Below are 18,847 nucleotides of genomic sequence, written 5' to 3' on the forward strand. Positions count from 1 at the left end.
GTGCCAAATTCTGCCTCAAACGCTACAGAGATTACACAGTGTAAACTCCACTTAGCTGTCAGTGTGGGTACCACTAATTCTAATCAGTCAAGGCTCCTTATTTCTCTGGGCACAGTTGTTTGTGCTGGGAAAGGACTGTTATCAGTCACAGGGACAGACTGATACAGCTCTTTAACTTAACAAGCAAGGAAAAGAGCATGAAGCTCTTCTCCTAGCTCAGGAAATCAGACCAATTATACTCTGAAGTCATGAAATTCAAGTATTAACCTTCTCAGGTCACTGGGAGGAGGAAACACCCCTCCCATTACAGGCATCAACCTCTAATTTTTACACAGCAAGGTTTACACTTCTACAGGAGGAGGGGTTGGCCACAGCAATTCTTGTTCATGAGAAGGAACTGGCTGGTCTGCACTTCTGAGGAAAGGGGAATACTTTCCCCTTAAGCACATGCAGTGAGATCTTGGATTCACTTCTCGTTTTCCTTACCAAGAGTATCTCAGTAAACATGTCACAGGCCACAAGAATCGGGGGCAAGAAGGGCTTTGGTGACCCAGACCTCAGTCCCCTTCCTGCTCTTTTCACTTTGTTCAGAAGCTGTGGGTTGTTACCAGGGAACAAAAGACTTGTAAAAGGTGGTTTGGCAGTGGTGGCAGTGACATATGCTTGTCATATTGATCCCAAGTACTGACACTGCTGTGGTAAGCCCTTCCCTGGATTCATTCAGTCTCCAGTCTCCTAGAGACAAGATCTTTTGGTTCACAGCAAGGTGATTTTTAGAGATGACTGCCCCATAAATTCAACTAATGAGTGTGTGCCCATGTCTCATCCCTCCTGTCCTCAGCCCAGGTTATCAGCTTAAACCAACACCCACCAGTGCTCCAGGCCAAGTGAGCTGTGACAGCTGAAGAATGAGCACATTCACTTCTTTCATTCTGATTATGTCTCTGCTGCTCCTGCAGACAGCTGGGGAGAGCAATTCCCAAATAACCCTCCTCTCCTTAGTATGAACTTACAGAGCCTGATTGACCTGAGCTGCCCAAATCCCACCAGAGACACCTCAATGAAGATGAGCAGAGCGGGGCTGTCCTCTAGCCCAGGCACCTGCTGGACCAGGAGCACTGAGGAAAGCTCACCTGTGGCAGTTTGCACAGCAGACTCAGAGCAATTGCTCCAGAGCCACAGCCGACCTCCAGGATCACAGGATGAGGAACAGGAACTGGGAAGCAGGGCCCTGAATGCGCACATTTCTGAGATTCTTCCTCCACAACTAAAGAGACGAGATCCTAACAAAAACAAACAAATAATATTACTGAGGGAGCTGTTTTGATTCACACCTTTGTGATCTGAGGACTGCAGTTTAAATTTCTCGACTGTGTACCCAGAGAAATGTATTTTTGTTGCTAATTTTAAAAACACAGATGGTAGCAATGAACTGACATGCCAGAAGTCACTTCAGCTCCATCTGCCCCCCAGGGTGCTTTGATTAGCAACCAAATCCTCAGGATACAATTTCCCACAGATCCTCTGAAATCTTCTTGCACTGTTGGGAAAAGCAATAACCAAACAGCTGGAGCACATTATCTTCTGCAACACCATTTTATTTACTTCAGAATTTCAGCTTTCAGAATTTGCAAGCATCAAAATTTAAGATTTCTACACTGTCTCAGTAGGGTGTGTGATCTGGAGGAGCTGCCAACAGCATCTAAACTAATAATCCAACCTGCAGATGAAAAGCAAAGGCAGTGGGTTACTAAATGATCCACATGAGCAGCTCCCTGCATGGATTTCAGATTGTGGACTCCTACTATGTTTTATTGGTATAAAGTCACATGGAATAGGTTTTCATCCATGCTCCTGTATCTGCATGCAGCTCTCTCATTGCTCCCTCCTCCCTCCCATCACTCTCTTCTTTTTTAAATCCCTTCACAATGTCATGTAAAATCCAATACAGCAGGAAGGGTCTCCAAGATTTCCATGTTTGTGAAAATAAGTGACTGGCCACAAGAGAAAACACACATGTGCCTCCCTCAGACTGCAGCATGAACTTCCCTTGTTATTCACTGGAGAAAACTCTAAGACAGAAAGCTCACAAACACCTTGAGTTCCTCAGCAGCTCAGCAGGTGCTCACAGCTCCCTGCAGTCCCACAGCAACACACAAACAAGGCCCTGCTGCCCAAGGCACTCCCACCACGGCTGGGATACTCCACTTGAGAGGTCTGCTTTGGACTTTTCCTCTAAATCCAGAAAGTCTGACAAAAGTAACAAAAAACAATTGGCTCGATTTTGCCAACAGGTAAAAATAAAATCCATTACCAGGAAAATAACCTCCCTTCCATTTTAATGAGGGAACTTGCATATTCTTGGCATAAGCAGGAATATTTAAAAGCAACAAGGCCTAGCAGGCAGGTCAGCTTCTCTTCTGCTTTACAATGGCCTTTGACAGGAGCCTGAACTGGGCAGGGCTGTACATAAGGGCATAAGGCCTTCCTTGGATCCATCCCCCAGCATGGGGTGCAGCCAAGAGATGCCTTGTGCACAGCTGCAGTGTTCAGGAAGATATTTGCTGCTGCTGGTCATCCTTCAGGCCAGTCCACACCTGCAGTAAGTGGGGAGGGAGGATGCAAACAGGTACAAAAATGAAGTGTTCAGGTAGATGAGCTTTGATGACCCATCCCCAGAGCAGAGCTCCCAGGGCATGGGCTGTTTGGTCAGACAGCATTTTCTGAGCTTTCCCACAAGACATGAACTGCTTTAAATGTACTGAAGTACTGGGCCCCTGCATACAAACACCCCCCCAGTGCTGAGAGAACAGAAGTGAAGCTTGCACTGCTTCACAGTTGGGGATGGAGATGGATTTTCAGCTCAGCTGTGTTAGGCCTTGCTGCTTTTCCAGCAGCCTGGCTCTGCCAGCAACAGCCTTTTGGGAGCCACTGGTGCCTTGTCTTTCTTTAGGCTCCTTTTCACAGCCACAACCATGTGGGGCCTTCAGGGGCTTTCCAGCAACAAGCACTTTGACTGTTTTCATTGTTTTCTCCCACATCTCCATTTGCTGAGCAGGAGAGTCAGTCTGCAAAGGTGAATTTGGTGACTGACACCTAAGTAGCCCCAGGCAGGGATGAGGAGTCACAGCACAATGCCCTGCCCTGGTCACTGTGTCATTATTGGCATTGCTCTCATACAGGATTTTGCTCACAGCCTCCAAAATCACATTTTGCTCACTGCTGCTCTGGCATTTCTCTCCTAGACAGCAATAGATGAAAACATTCTCACAGGCCTCCAACCTGTAGGAAACCATTAGAGGACTATCAGACAACAACAGGGAAAAATAAAACACCTTATCTACCCACTTTTGTGTAAAAATGGCTTTGGCCATTCAGCCAACAGCTCCAGATGAATCAGTCTGAGAACACTCTGGCAGTGGAGACAGCCAGAGATTGGAACCACAGCTGGTTTGGCAAAGCAGGTGCTGATGATTCCAAGAGGCACCCAAAAAGTTCTGCTTGGCCATTAAATCACTCTTTGAAATACCAGCCATTTCTGCACACTTACAAATATTTCCAGGAAATCTCCACAGTAACTCAGAACCATCTGTTCCTGGAGTAGCACAAGTTACTGATTACAAATGTCCAAATGTGACTTCCACACACCAGAACTATTCTCAGCATTTATTAACTTCCTTAAAGTTTGTCATTAGCAATTTCAAGCTTGGTGGTTTTTAATGGAATGTCTACTTTACACATTCCACAGTGAAAATATTTTACGGTGCTTGCCAAAGCTCCTAATTAAATATGGCCCATTTCAGCTCTTACCACATGTGCAAATGAAATGAGATGTTGGTATTCCTTAGGCTTTGTATCCTGCTTCCCTTTGTCTCGTTGTCTTGGTTATTTCATATGCTCCTTACTGAGGCAAAGGCTGGTTCTCTCATAATATGCATGTTTATCATAATAGTACCAAATTAAAAGATATTAAAAATAATGTGACAACCTAAAGAAACGACATCTTTTTCCAGACATAAGTATCTCACTGCAATAAAAAGTTGAATAATTATGAAAATAATTATTCGACTTGATTGACGAGCAAAGATGAAGGTTTTTTAACTGGCAAAGAACCAGGAAAATCCAGCAACCATGACACAGAGCGTGTCCAGTCATCCCACTGCCATTGCCACTAGATTTCCTTCTCGGAAAACAGGAATGATTAAATTATCCTAAATTGTTTTGAAACCATTTTCTTCAGATTCTTCTCAGTATTTTTCATCTTCTAGCAAATGATTCAGTGAAAATCTGTGCTTTTCCAAGCACACCACCATCTCCAAAATATCACCACTGCAAATTGATAAATTACAGCACTTTGCAGAACCCCTTTCAAATCTCATCTTGGGAGATGATGTATTTCTGGCCAAGCATTACAGTGTTCATAGAGACTACAAAATACCCTGCAGGTCAGACATTCCCGACCTCTGCACAAGAATCCGACTGGAACAACACCAGGGAAGAGCAACAAAGGGGTTGATGGTACAAAAAAAGAGATACCAGTCCCAGATAGAAAAGCTGGGACAACAGCAGCTGGCCAAGGGCTGGGCAGGATACCCCACATCTTCTCAGCTGAACAGATTCAGAGCACAACCATCTCAGATATAAAAGCCATTTTAACTGTCAGTTTGATCACCAGCTTTAAAGGCTGGAGATGAAATGACAAAAATTCCACCGGGACAGAAGAGAAAACACTTTGGCAGCCTTGGTGAGTAACCCTGGGAATGTGTTAGGTAAATTCAGTGGGACCTGGCACTCTAAACTGAAAGGGCAGGCTGTTCAGTAGGGCTTACCATCACTCACACCATTTACAGGGTTCAATACACAGTCAATACATCCTGGAGAGAAATGTCCCTCACCACAGAAAAATGCTAATTTTGGAGAAAACAAAGACTTGACAATGAATGTCTCTAAAACCTGGAGAACAAGTCAGCTTGTTCAGATGCCCTGTCTACAATATCTAAAGAAATGGTGCTTGGCTGCTCCTGAATTGGGTTTTTTTGTTGTTGTTGTTTTTACTGTTGCAGATAAAAAAAATGTAAACACAATTTAAAAAAATCAAAGTGATGTATTAAGGAGCAAGTAAAATCATAAATTAAAAAAGTATCTTAGAAATGTGACCCCATTCCCCATTTGCCCACAGCATTCCAACCACTGGGTAGGATGAATGCTCAATTGTGGAGTCATTAGAATTCAAATTATTGCTTACAGTATGAGTCATTATTGTCAGTAACAACACAGTCCACACTAAAAATCCTGCTGACCAGTGGTACAGGTACTGACAGAACTACTTTTAACCTGGAGCCTGGTGTACACACACATGGGTGTAAGTCCCAGCCACCTCTGAAACCTGTGCATCCATGAGAGTGGTAAGTGAGGTTCAAGGCAAAGTATCTGGAAGGGTTTTTAGATTGCACTGGGCTGAAGGTGACACAGGCATCAAGTGATGGGTTTTCAGGGACCTACACTCTGTTGCTTAGCACAAAAGAGTGCTACAGACCCTCTGTGTCTTTGCCAGAAGAGAATTTAAAAATCTACAGGGGAAAATGCTGGACATCCGTGAGAGGGAGAAGGATATTCAGTCCTGACTAGCAAAGGAAAAGCTTGGAAAGACTAGAAGAGATCTATTAGTGTATTTAGTCTAGAAAACTGAAGACAGAGAGGATCTCATTAATGAATAAAAATAGCAGGTGCCAAGAGGATGGTGCCAGACTCTTCAGTGGTGCCCAACAACAGAAGGAGGAGCAATGGCCATAAACTAAAACACAGCAAGTTTCACCTCAACATGAGGAAGAACTTTGTTCTGTTGCATGTGACAGAGCCCTGGAACAGGGAGAGTGTGGAGTGTCCCTCTCTGTAGACATCCAAACCAACCTGGACACCTTCCTGTGTTACCTGCTCCAGGTGGCCCTGCCTTGGCAAGGGGGCTGGACTGGGTGATCTCCAGAGGTCCCTTCCAGCCCTAACTATTCTGGGATTCTGTGATTGCCTGGGGTTCCATGTACAGGGGACACAAATATTTGCTTCTGATGCTACTTAATTTCCAGCACTCAAGAGGCTCTCAAGCTTTTGTCTCTCAGCCAAGCCGCTCTCACCTCACGATTCCAGGAAGTCTTGCTTCACTGCCAGATTCACCCTAAGTTCACACTGTCATTTATTTGGGTTTTCTCTCCCCCGCCATCTTCTCTGTCGAGCGGAACAAACGCAAACCCTTGTGCACACCTCCGGCTTCCCCTGAGCCTCTGCCTCACCCTCCCGCCCCCAGCTGCGGTTCCCCGAGGCCCCCCAGCACCACTGGTGTTCTCACAGGTTCTCAGTATCACCTCTCCCCTGTGGCCAGGTCTCCAGTTCACTGTATTTCTTGGAACCACAGCTGCACAGAGCAAGTGTGAGGCCAGGGGCTGCCAGCACCCAAACCACAAGCCCCACAGCTGCAGGCCCAGCCAGCAGCCAGCGCAGGCTCAGGCTGTGTCCAGCCCCGGCAGAGATTCCTGTGCTCCAGAGTGCAGCCGTGTGCAGGGCTGGAGTGAGGGAATCCTGTGCTCCAGCCCAGCAACAGGGAACAGCCCAGCGGATGCTCCAGCCGCTAAAGCACAAGGCTGAGAGAAACGAGAGGAGGGGAGGCACAGGAAAGGCAAGGCTGGATGTCACAGACTCACACTACGTTCCCTGTAAGCACCTTTTTTTGTGTCCCACCTGCTCTGGGGAAAGCAGGGAAAACAAGGTTTCAGGGGTATGAGCCAGGGTGACAGGGAGTTCTCAATTCCCAGGTTGGCAAACAGGACAAGGAAAGCAAAAGACCCAGGAAAACCACCTTCCCTCTGCTCTCCCACACTTCCTGGGATTGTTTTTCTTATTTGTGTGCTTTCCAGAAACTTCTGTTCTCAGAATCCAGGACTTTCCATAGAGCCTGATCTGATATTAACCAAATCACCCCTCCCCTCCTGTTTGTCCACTTGGCTGCAAATCAGCACATGACAAAACAGCAGGAAGCCAAGCTGGAAACCTAACTCCATGGCAATGGCCCTAGGAGATCCCTGCCATGTACCCCACTTCCAAAACCAAGCCACCAAGGCAGCCCAGTGCTCCATGGGCAGGCAGGGGCCTTGTCCTGGGCTCTTCTGCCTGGTACCGTAGTAAGAAAGAAAAAACGTTGCACCAAGCCCAGGAAACTCCTCCTATAAAAGTACAGTAAGCAAAGCATCAGAATAACTGCAGAGAGAGCTGCTGATTTTAGAATAAAAGGTGGCTTTATCAGGCATTAGCAATGACAAACAAACAGGTCAAAGCATGCCTGATACTGAGGAAGGGCTTTGGCTTCTCTGTAACACATGTGTCAGGGCACATGCCAAGTGCTGCTTCATCTGTTGGAGCAGAGGCTGTGACAGCACCCAGACTTGATTCTACCAATCAGCAGCAACCTTAGCAACCCATATGTGCCTGTGCCCAAGAGAAATTCCCACAGCTGCCATGCCTAAATTTAGCCACAGCCGAGGGGCAAGAGTGGCTCCAAGTCACGGCACTGTGGCCATCCCTCAAGCCTCCAGCACAGAGCTCTGTCTATCTAGACATCTATATCTAGCAAGGTATCTTCTTTCTCTGCTGTTGACCCCTGCCAGACACAGCATCTGGAGGGATGCACTGCTCTAGCTCACTAATCCCTAGCTCTGAAATTCCAGTTACTTGGATATCTGAAAAAAGCTGGGGGGGAGGAAATGGTTTTTTTCCCCACTCACGTGGGAATCTTCTTGAGTCCCATCTGTTCCAGCCTTTCTATGGTTTTTCTCCATTCTAGTCCTACATCCTGCTTTAACTGCTGATGAGCTACAGTACCCTGCTGAAATGCACAGAAATAGAGACCCTCTTTCAATCAGAACAGGGAGATTAAAAAGCTAAAGGCATCAGAGTTCTTGCAGGGCCAAAAAAATACAGACAGTAACGACACAGAGATGTGTGGGAACATATTAGGTAAGTCTGTATATGTTAACCTGGGGAACAGGTTTGTACACGACTTAAAAGAAGAGCTGTTGCTTTCCTCGCCTTCAGCACAGATATTAGCTTTAAATTTACATTTTTTACATTTTGAAAATCACCAACTTAGAAGTAATCCTCTGCAATAGCAGAGCCTTTATTTCTTGGATAGGAAGCCAGAAGAAACTACCACTATAATTCATCAAGGCCAGTTAGCCAGGAATAACCCTGTTTCTTCCATCATTTCCTTTGAACAAGAAGAGATCTGTCCGAGGAAAACATTCTGTCCTGATTTTCAAGTGGCCAGCAACAGACTCCTGTTAAACTGTTTCAACATTTAATTACACTCTCTGGTAAAAATGTGCACCTTTTCTTCTGGCCTGCATTTCTAGTGCTTATTATACACTTGTCTGTGAAAACAGAGAGATTTCAGGTATCAAATTCCTGCTCCCTGTGCCAGCTAATTAATCCTTAAGCTTGTCTTTGATGAGCTAAGCAGTCTGTAACAACAAGGCAGAATTTTTCCAGCTATTAATCCACATACTGGTTTTTCTCCAAACCCAGTTTTCCACTTCTCTCCCAACCAGTCAGTAACATAACTGGACATAATAGTTCTGCAGCTATTCCACTGCTGCAGCACTAATTCTTTAATCCTGCTACTGGTACGTGGCAATCCCCTGACCCACACGCAAGGATCACGTGAGCCCACTGGGCAGCCCTGAAAGAGGGTGCCCATGGCATCAGCCAACATCCATAAGATACTGGAGATCCCAAATATTCCTCCAAGTACTTCTGGCAGCAGAAATGCCTCGGCCACGAGGCACAGGCTGCGCTATTTGTCTCTGTATATATGACCCTATAAACACTTGTGCCCAGCTCAAAGGGCAATTCCAATTGCTCTGCAGCAACAACAGGCTCCCTTCATAATTCCCATTCCCCAGCCTCTGTGCCACAGTCCACTTGCAGAAAATATTTTTCTCCTCCAACATAGTGATAAAATACTGCATATCATATGGGCAAAACGTGATCTATGTGAGGCCACACAGCAACGCTCCATCTTTAGCACATTTGTTTACAGCTCTATTTTGACAGGTAGCAGTTAACATTTGATTTATTAAATAATGCCCTACTGCATTTATGTGCAACATACCTTATACAAGTCTCCACATATTTCAAGAAAGGACCTTAAGCTATGTCAACACAGGGCACCATGACCCTTTTCATTTCTGAAACTGGGAAGTCAGCGATGCAGAAAGGAGAAGCAGCCTTCCTTTGAAGGGACAACTGGTCAGATGCAATACCAGGAAGAAAAAGCCAATCTCCTGAGTCCTGACCAATGCCTGTATCCACTAGACAGTGTGACCTTCAGACCTTTCCAAAAAGTAACCATCTGTGGTGATGAAATTAAGGAAATGAAAGGACATTTCTGCATCAAAGGCTTCCTTTCAGCACTGATTAAACCAGAAAATGTGTCACTGCTTTGACATAAAGCACTGGCAAAAGGCCCCACCTTGCAATCTGTGTATTTGCATATGCAGGCCAGGGAGGGAAAATCCTCCCTTCTCTGTGTGCTGGACCTTCTTGAAAGGTTAATGATTATGTTTAGCTAGAAGTAAAGTTAACCTTTGTGAAAGGTTTCTCTGAGCAAATCGTTGACTCAAGTGCCTTCACAGAACACCCCACACAATGACTGCCATTCCAAGGGCAGATGCAAGTAAACAGCAATGACTTCAGGGCTTGGAGCACATTTTCATGGGAAAGAAACAACCTATTTTGGGAAACAAGCAAAAAGCGTAAAAATCATGGGTGGAAAAAACTGATTAGACAGCGACATTACTAAAAATTACACATGCTGTAGACACTTAAGTGAATGACTGAAGTGTTATGCAGTAAAAAGTAAAGGTTTTCCTTCGTGGTTAAATGAGCAGGCAGCACCAGGAGCAAAGAACACACTTTTCCCACTTACAACACAAAATTAGAAAGATTCGCTGCCAGATGATGTCAGGGAGGTCAGACACAGATGGACTCCAAAGAGGATTAAACAAATCAATGGAGGACAGATCCATTAGTGATTATGAAGCAGGATGGCCCCAAATCCAGCTTTGGCTAAGACCAGCCCTTAGCTGCTGACTGTCAGAAGAAAAGGGGACCCTTCCACACCCATCTTTTCCCTTGTGATTTTGCCCCCACCATCTGCTACAAGCCCAGATGAGCCCCAGTACACTGAACTAGACCCACCAATATAGTCTGACTCACTGAGTCTTCTTTCTCTCACAGGAGATTGTAGCCATGATCTTTTTTGCATCACTCCTAAATGTTCAGCATGCCACAGATCTGTAGTTTCTTTCCCTAAGATGTCTCCCAGGTCTAACACACATCCTCACCCTGAAGTGCCTCCCGTGTCACAGCCACCACAACAAAAGCCAAGACAGAAAAAATTATGCAGGGTGTGAGTTTGTGCTGAGATCACAACAGGTGAAGGAGGTGACTGCAGGAGACTCCTGGGTGGCCTGAGCTTTTGCTTTTGCTGCTGGGAGATCTCCAGAGCTGCTTGGGAGGACTGTCACAGTCCCACAGTCCCAGTAGCTTTCCTCCAGGAAAAGCAAAAGCTCAGTGTCTGAGAACCTGCCTGTACCAACACAATAGTTGCAAGCGATGAAAGGTGGCCATTTTTGCTTCCACTGAGCAAATAAGCCTTTTTAGAAACACCAGAAATCCTGGGATAAGTGATAGGAAACAGAATCATCAGGAACCCCGCGAGCCCAAGCCTGGAGCGCCCTCTGGGGGTAAGAGACGGGAGGGCCACGTCCCCCAAACTGCTTCAGACAAGTCCTGGACCAAACCAAACCTTCGCTTAAGGAATCCGTGGTGAGGCCTATAATTGCCTGGACAAGAAAGGAATTATGTATCCATGGTTGGCTGGATTCTCCTTCTCTCTGTCCTCATTTTAAGAGGCCTTGCTTTGGGAAAAGGTCTTTCTTCTCCATTAATACAGTGACCAAGGAGCATTGAGACAGGGATGCCTTGACATTACAAGAATAATTGCATAAAAAACATAATATGAAACTGAGCACACCCCTAAACGTTGGTCCAAACACCCCCAGTGCAGAAGCCTGGTGCCAGTGCCACAGGAGCAAAGCTGGGAGGATGCAGAGCTCCACAGGCCCTCACAATCACACTCAGCCCTTGCAGCAGCGAGGCCAAAGCTTTGCTCACAGCAGGCCAGAGCTTAAACAGGACCTGCTAGTTGCCTAATTTTGTTCCCGGTTTCCCATGGAACAGAAGAATGAAGCCACATGTGCTGAAAAATATTCCCGGAGGGAGCGAACAGGAGAGGGCTCAGCTCCCAGAGAGAACTAAACAGTCTGCACAGGGGCAAATTTCACAGGGCAATATTGAGCAGGCAAGGGAGCTTCTCTCTCTGCATGTGTCCCTGTCCCCAGGCCCAAAACAATGCTCGTGGTTTGTGTCCTGCTGTGTTTAACTTCATGCCATTACCACAGCGCTGGGAACAAGAGTCACAACCCTTCTGTTGTAGCCAGACAACAAAATGTGTCATAAACTCAGCTCCCCTTCTTCTCAGACTTCAATCAACACACAGGAGCACTTGATGAAGCTACATAAATAAAATTAGGAAGCAAATTTTGCAGCTGCTTGTGCACCAAAAAGTCAATTTAGGGAGTCACATTTGCTCAGGACACATGGCTTGTGTGTTCAGTCACAGATGAGCAACATGAACTTGGGATAACAACACTGATAATGAACTGCTTCCTAGAGAACAAGGATTGTTTACAGACAGTATTTGGCGAAAAGTTTCAGCACTATTGGATTTGAGAACACTGCAGACAAATCCTACACAAAAAGAAAGCAACAGATGCAACGAACTTTCAACATTTCTGAAGGGAGGTATTTCCACTGCAGTTTTAAAGTCCAGTAAAGGCTGAAAAAATTACTCTGATGAAACAAAACGTAGGCAAACCCCAATCCACCACACAAAGCTCCCAGTCTGAGATGACCAACCTTTCCTTCCAGCAGAAGGAAAGGATCTGGACACCAAGGTGCTTTGTGCAACAGGTTATGCACAGGACATGGTTCCTGGAAGCAGCACATGGCTGAAGCCACACCCTGCCAGGTGCTGCTAAACAGCTGGATCTTGCCCCCAAGGCTCTTCAAGTCACAGTAACCTGCCCAGAACATCACAAGGAAACTCTGAGTTGCCCTCAGAGCTCTGTTCTTGAGCTATTTATCATAAACTTCTGGTCTTCCGTACTAAATGTGCTAAAAACGTTCCTTCAGAGTAAGTAAAGTGACACATTAAATCAAGTTTTCCCAGGGATGAGGCTTGGGTTAAGCTGTTTATGGTACATCTTTGCACCAGGGTATGTTAAGTGGTTTCAAACACAGTGTGTTGCACGGCACTGTTTGGGCAAGAGGAGGTGATTTTACCAAAACCAGGCATGTGGGCTCAATTAACAGCCACCCCGCCTTCCACTCCACACAATAGGCCTTTGTTTGGGGCCTGGCACTGCGTGGGGAGAATCAGAGCACAGCCCCAGAGGAAGCCTTGCCAGCAGATACTTTGTCTTGCAGAACTGAAGTTCCCTCTGGTTTTAATGATCCAAGAACTAATGGGGTGTCAGAGGTTGGAAATACTCTCTTCAGTCAACCAGAGCAGAAATGCTGTTGACAATAACAAAGCCAACCATCGCTGGCTCCAACTGGCAAAACTATTCCAGAGCTCCAGAGAGCTCTGTCTCCGAACTTAAGCACCACAGAGTGATCAACCCAGACAGAGCAGAGAGCTCCCAAGTTCCCTGGACACAAGTGCCATCACTACGATTTAGGGCCCAGCAGGCTCTCCATGAGATGCTGCTGATGCCCCACACCAAATCAAGGCTCTGGTTCTGAATATTCTTCTACAGGCTGAGATGAGAGGATGTCTAAGTGGTAGTTGTGCTGATTCCCACTAAATGGTCTGGAACCCTCTCACGGATTTCAGCAGCAACCTCTTCCTCAAAGGGCACAACAGAAGCACAGGCTGTCTCTGCCTGTTAACTTTTGTTTAATTTTTGAACACTACAACCGTCACCAAGCAGCAGGCAAACAACTGAAGAAATGACTACTAGACTGAAACTAAGTTTCTGGGACTCATAAATAGACAAGCTATGGAAACCACTTCATCTCCAGAAGTTAACCCAAGCCTCCAGAGGAAAATAAACCAATCCAAAACACAGGAAAAAAAAACCCTCACAAATCTTAAACTCTCCAAGGGCCAAGAGTTTCCTTGCTAGGATGGTCCATGTGCTGAAAGCTAGGCTACTGTCAGGGGAAGTGTCACCATGTAGTTCTTGGGCTTTTCTGTAGCAGCAGGAACACTGGGGAAAATGGAGTTTTAACTTGGTCATGTATGGCTGTCCTTTACATTCTTATGACTGACAGTCATGTTTAATTCCAGCCCAGCTCAGAACTTACCTTTCAGTTTCCTGTGTTTGTCCAGAAACCACCATGGAGCCATCAGACAGGTGGTAGGTGCCATTTCCTACCAGCCTGCACTGTTTCAGTCTGCACATGGACAAACAAGCTCTCTGGAATCCATTACTGTTTTCCAGTAGCAGCTTCCTGCTACTGCAGGGGTTTGCTGGCAGCCTCTGAACAATGTTTATATTCTTATCCTTGTATCAATGTACTAAGCCACTGGGGTATCAGTATAGATTTTGAACTTCTGTGACTCCTTCCTATAGCAGAAGGAAAGCAAAGCCAAGTCCTTCCATCAATGGTGATGGATCCCAGTGTAATTAAGTGAAACATCAGCTTGTAACATCTCTTCCTCTGAGCCAGGAGGCAAAGGTCACCAGCATCAGTTCCAGATCACAAGATTAGAATCCCCTCCTTGTTTTAAAGAAGTGGAATGACCTGATCTCATCACTACAACCTCAGGACACACAGGGTGACTCCACAGCAGTGCTGTGATTGTGCTGTGTCACAGAACTCACACACCCAAGCCCCCACAGCCATACCTCTGTTTCAGGCCGTGGAATGAATACTGGGGGTTTCATCTTCAGGGTCAGGTCCTGGAAGTCCCACTCACCAAGCACATACTGCACTGGCATCCTGTGGCAGGCAAGAGCAAGTGTGAACACCTAGGACTACACTCCATGTGCCAGAGGAGCTCTCATGCCACGCTTACCTCGCTACTGAGCACACACCTCACTGCTGGGCACACACCTCACTGCTGGGCACACACCTCAGTGCTGAGCTCACACCTCAGTGCTGAGCTCACACCTCACTGCTGGGCACACACCTCACTGCTGGGCACACACCTCAGTGCTGAGCACACACCTCACTGCTGGGCACACACCTCAGTGCCGGGCACACACCTCAGTGCTGAGCTCACACCTCAGTGCTGAGCACACACCTCACTGCTGAGCACACACCTCACTGCTGAGCACACACCTCACTGCTGGGCACACACCTCACTGCTGGGCACACACCTCACTGCTGAGCTCACACTGCCGAGCTCACAGCCCTTCTGAGGGGGAGCAGCTGCACCCCCCAGGCTCAGCTCTGTGAACAATGTGCACGGGCACTCTGGGGGAGCTGCGTTCCCACAGCTGAGTTTGTTATCAGGCACCTGACCCAGGGAACTACAGGTCAGTCAGCCTTACATAGATAGTGGGGAAAGTGATGGAACAAAGCAGCCCTAGAGACTGCTTCCAAACATAGTAAGTACAGGAAGGGAACTGGGCGCAGTCAGCACGGATTTAGTAAGGGGATATCATTCCTGACTGACCTGGTAGCCACCCATGACCAGTTTGGTGCTCGAGGAGAGCAATCAATAAATACTGTGTATCTCGACTTTCCCAAGGGCTTTGATACTGTATCCCATAACTCCCTCATATACCAGCTGAAGTACAGACTAGACAAACGAGGTGGACTGAAAACGGACTGAACTGTGTGGCCCAGAGGGCTGAGCTCACCAGAGCAAGGCTCAGGTGAAGGCTGATCACTAGTGGAGTACCCCGGGGTCAACAGGGGGGCCAATACTGCATAGCACCTTTGTTAGTGACCTGAATGCAGGGACAGAGAGCACCCTTGGCATCTCTGCAGGTGACAGAAAACTGGGAGGAGTGGTTAACAGACCAGATGGGTGTGCAGCTTTCCAGAGGGACCTCCGGAGAAATGGGCTGACAGGAACCTCAAGAAATTCAGCAGGGTAATATGAAGCCCTACAAACAGGGAAGGAATAACCCCATGCACCAGTACAGGCTAGGGGCTGACCAGCTGGACAGCACCCTTGCAGGAAGGGCCCTGGGGATCAGGTGGAAAAGTTTTGCCTACCACTAGAGACCAACACAGCACTGTTACCTGACATCTGAGCTGCTGTTGTCTGCTACCATTCTTCTGGCTGATTTAAGGCTGAAGGAAAACCCTCTAAAGGAACAACTATAAGAGAATGCTCTTACCTTTCTAGTCGCCTGTTGCTCAGCTGCTGGATTTGCTCCTGCTGCATTGCTGTAAGTGGAGTGTGGAGGCTTTTGGAATTCAGGCTCTGAAACTGAAGACAAAGTCACTTTAAAACCTGCCCCCTTGTGCCACTGGGGTGTCCTCTGCCACCCTGCCAAGGGCATCCTCCAGGGAGGTCCAGGGCATTGACAATCACATATACCTGGGACTGCTGGAACAGGACCTATCAGCATGTTTAGAAACAAACCCACACAACTGTTCTGCTACTTTTTGGGGCTCACAAGAATAAGTAAAATTAAGAATCACTTCATCAGGCAAAATCGACGTAAATGTATATGTCATGGGTTAAATTTCAGTCCCTGCAAAGGACAGCATTTAAGAGGCCCCAAGTGCTGTGCTGGCAATAATAAACTATGGCTCACCCTCTCTGCCATTTAAGGAAAGATAAGTTGTTCTATTCCCTACAAGTGAGATAAAACCAAAGGTAAGGGATTCAATCAAAATGACAAAGTGAGAGGCAAGCACAGACCTTATTCTTTTCCTATTACTTAACTGTTTTTGCTCCCAGAACAAATGACACAATGTATTGACTGGATTCTCGTGCTTCGGGGATCCCATTTATCTCAAACACCTTCTGCCAGTAGTTGACCGTATCAGTGGCAGTCAGGAGCCCAGGTCCTGCACTGCAGCTCTGCCTCAGAGACAACTGGTTTGGACTGAGGACACCGGCTTCGCTTGGACTCCATCGCCCTGGCACGTGCTGAGGTGAGAGGCTCAACAACCTCCTGAGCAGTGGATGGCTGAGGCATCTCATTGTTGTGCAGTTTCTGGTTTCCACACGTGTTCCTTGTTGCCACCTGCTGATCCAGTCAGTGCCGAGGCTCCCAGGACACCTGGTGCCAACACCAGCCACTGTGGCTGAGCACCAGCTGACCACAGTCAGTGGGTTCTCCTCGGGGCAACGTGACAATGGCACTGTTTTGCAGCTCTTCTGGTCTAGAAAACAAGGCAAGAGAACAGGCTGAATTCACCAAATCACGGGTTCCCCTCTGACAGAACACAGACTGCTTGCCCTAACCCCTGCCCACGGGTATAAAACCAACTACTCACAGCCTAAGATTACATCAAAAAAAGACTCAGGTGACAGCCAACCAGCTCTATCACTGCAATCCACTTCTCCACAGGTCAGAGGCCAGTCCTTGCCCACGGCAGGGCAGAAACAAGCTGCCTACAGAGGCACAGCACTCCTGCCTGTTCTTGCTCCCAAAAAGCCACTGACATACTAACCTGCAGCTCCAGCCCTCGGCTCTCCACTCCACAGATCACCCTGGCTCCCTGCAGGAAGAGCTTCAGTCTCTCCCCAGTTCTTTCTTTTACTCCTTTCTCTGCTCATAAACCCCAAGTCCTAGGTTAGCAGGGGTGCTCACAGAAGACCTGGACTCAGTGGGTCAAGGGTCTTCCACACTGTCACCGTCCCCAGAGGGCAAACAAGGGGTCACAGGGCCAGAGCTGAGCTGCTAAGGGCAGAGAAAGGAAAAAAACTCACAGTGTAACAGAGGGAAGAGAAACACTTGGAAGATGGAAAGGCCAGAAAGGGTAAACCCTGCCAGAGGGAAGTCAGTCTCCTAAAGGAGAAAAGAAGCAGAGCCAGACAGAGAGAGAATAAAAACAAACAAGATGACTGCAGGAGACAAAGGAAATGAAATTTTACAAAACAGCTGCTGCATATCACACTTGGAACAGTGGGAAACAAACAGAACAACAACCACATTTTCCTGCTGTGATCCATCTGAAATGAGGCCCCCCCCCCCTTCTGACTCACAGCCCCTGGAGCAACTGTGGGTTTCCCTGAGAGCCCATTTCCATTCCTCTGTTGATGGCTGCTTTTCAACACTGTCTGGGAGAGGCCACAACCTCCTCTACTCCAGTTGAGAAAGGCACCACACAGCTAAATCCCTCTCCTGAGCAGCTGGCAGCACCCAGAGCAGCTCCCTGCCCCACAGGAGTGCTGCTGCAGGGACAGCTGGGGATGCCAGCTCTGCTCCAGCCTGGCAGACGCTGGCACCACAGCTGTGCTCCATGGGGCACCTGCCCTGCTCCTGCTGCACAGCAAAACTGTGGGACAGTTAGGCCTCCACTGCTCTCCTCTGTAATATCAAACAGAGCTCAGAAGGAAAAACCTGCAGCAAAGATCTCCAGACTGGCTCACCTGCTACCTCCTGGCAAAGGGGTGGGTGCTGTAAGAGCTCAAGAATCCCCTCCTTACCCTCTGCATTACTCTCAGCAGAGACACAAACAGTCCTTATGAAACCTGCCTTTATGTTAAGCATAAGCAGTCTCTCAGATACAGTGTTTACCCAGGCAGCTTCCCGCTCCAAGGCCCCGTTTAGGGGATACTGCCACAAGGGGAGCACTAAAGGAATAAAACATTAGCAAGCATTAGTGTTGTTAGGGAGGCAGAGAAGACCTTAATTGACCGTAGCTGGAACAATGCTGGCATTGCTGGCATTATTAATCACAGAATCGTTAGGGTTGGAAGGGAGTTCTGGAGAATGTCGAGTCCAACCCCACTCCCAAGGCAGGGTCACCTGGAGCACGTGACCCAGGAAGACATTTAGGAGGGTTTGGAAGGTCTCCAGACAAGGAGTCTCCACTACCTCCCTGGGCAGCCCATTCCGACATCCAGTCACATTCTCTGTGTAGCGCTTCTTCCTACTGTTCCACCTAAACCTCCCCTGGCGCAGATTAAGACCGAGCCCTCTTGTCCCACTGCTGGTTACCTGGGAGCAGAGCCCGATCCCCACCTGGCTACACCCTCCTGTCAGGGAGATGTAGAGAGTGGTAAGGCCATCCCTGAGCCTCCTCTTCTCCAGGCTGAACACCCCCAGCTCCTCACAGGACCTGTGCTCCACAGAGCCCCGCCGGACCGGCACGCGGCCGCTCCTCCCGGCCTTCCCTGCACACCAAGCCCGGGTAGGGGGGTGTCCCCTTGGCCTGAGGGGCGGCGGGGCCCGGGGGCTGCTCTGAGGCGAGCGCGCGCACAGCGACGCCTCACCTCACGGCCACCGCTACCGGCGAGGCCCGGGGGCGAAACCGGCTCCCTCCGGGAACTCGGCCGGGGCGCGGGCAGGGCCGTGGGCAGCTGGGCAGGGCCGCGGGCAGCGGGGCAGGGCCGTGGACAGCGGGGCAGGGCCGTGGACAGCCAGGAGCCGGGCCCGGGGCCGGGGCAGGGCTGTGAGGGAGAGCCCCGCGAGCGCCCCGCCCGCCGCGCGCCTGAGTGACAGCCGGGCTGACCAACCGCGAGCCGAGCCCCGCGCCCGCCGGCCAATGGGCTGAGGCAGCGCGCGGCGGGGCGGGGCCAGCGGCGGCGCGCGCG

The 18,847-nt window shown here is 48.3% G+C and overlaps 1 protein-coding gene across 3 annotated transcripts in view; it reads right to left on the reverse strand.

Annotated features, from left to right (window-relative positions):
• The window catches only part of HEMK1 (HemK methyltransferase family member 1), a 103,269-nt gene extending 84,640 nt beyond the window's left edge, over positions 1-18,629 (reverse strand). For 2 of the 3 annotated variants that reach the window (XR_001875636.1, XM_017819918.1), the window contains exons 1-5: positions 18,527-18,629; positions 16,025-16,467; positions 15,471-15,562; positions 14,025-14,118; positions 1,134-1,283 (exon numbers count right to left, since the gene is read on the reverse strand). Coding sequence is in view for 1 of the 3 variants with exons in the window: in XM_017819918.1 (XP_017675407.1) it covers positions 1,134-1,283; positions 14,025-14,118; positions 15,471-15,562; positions 16,025-16,285 (597 nt within the window). In the remaining 2 variants the exon portion in view is untranslated. Of the gene's footprint in view, positions 1-1,133; positions 1,284-14,024; positions 14,119-15,470; positions 15,563-16,024; positions 16,468-18,275; positions 18,441-18,526 lie in introns of those variants that run through there. The other variant, XR_001875637.1, reaches the window with a different exon arrangement.
• Positions 18,630-18,847: the final 218 nt, after the last annotated feature.

This window comes from Lepidothrix coronata, unplaced genomic scaffold (genome assembly GCF_001604755.1).
Source record: "Lepidothrix coronata isolate B3197 unplaced genomic scaffold, Lepidothrix_coronata-1.0 Scaffold78, whole genome shotgun sequence".
Classification (NCBI taxonomy): Eukaryota; Metazoa; Chordata; class Aves; order Passeriformes; family Pipridae; genus Lepidothrix; species Lepidothrix coronata.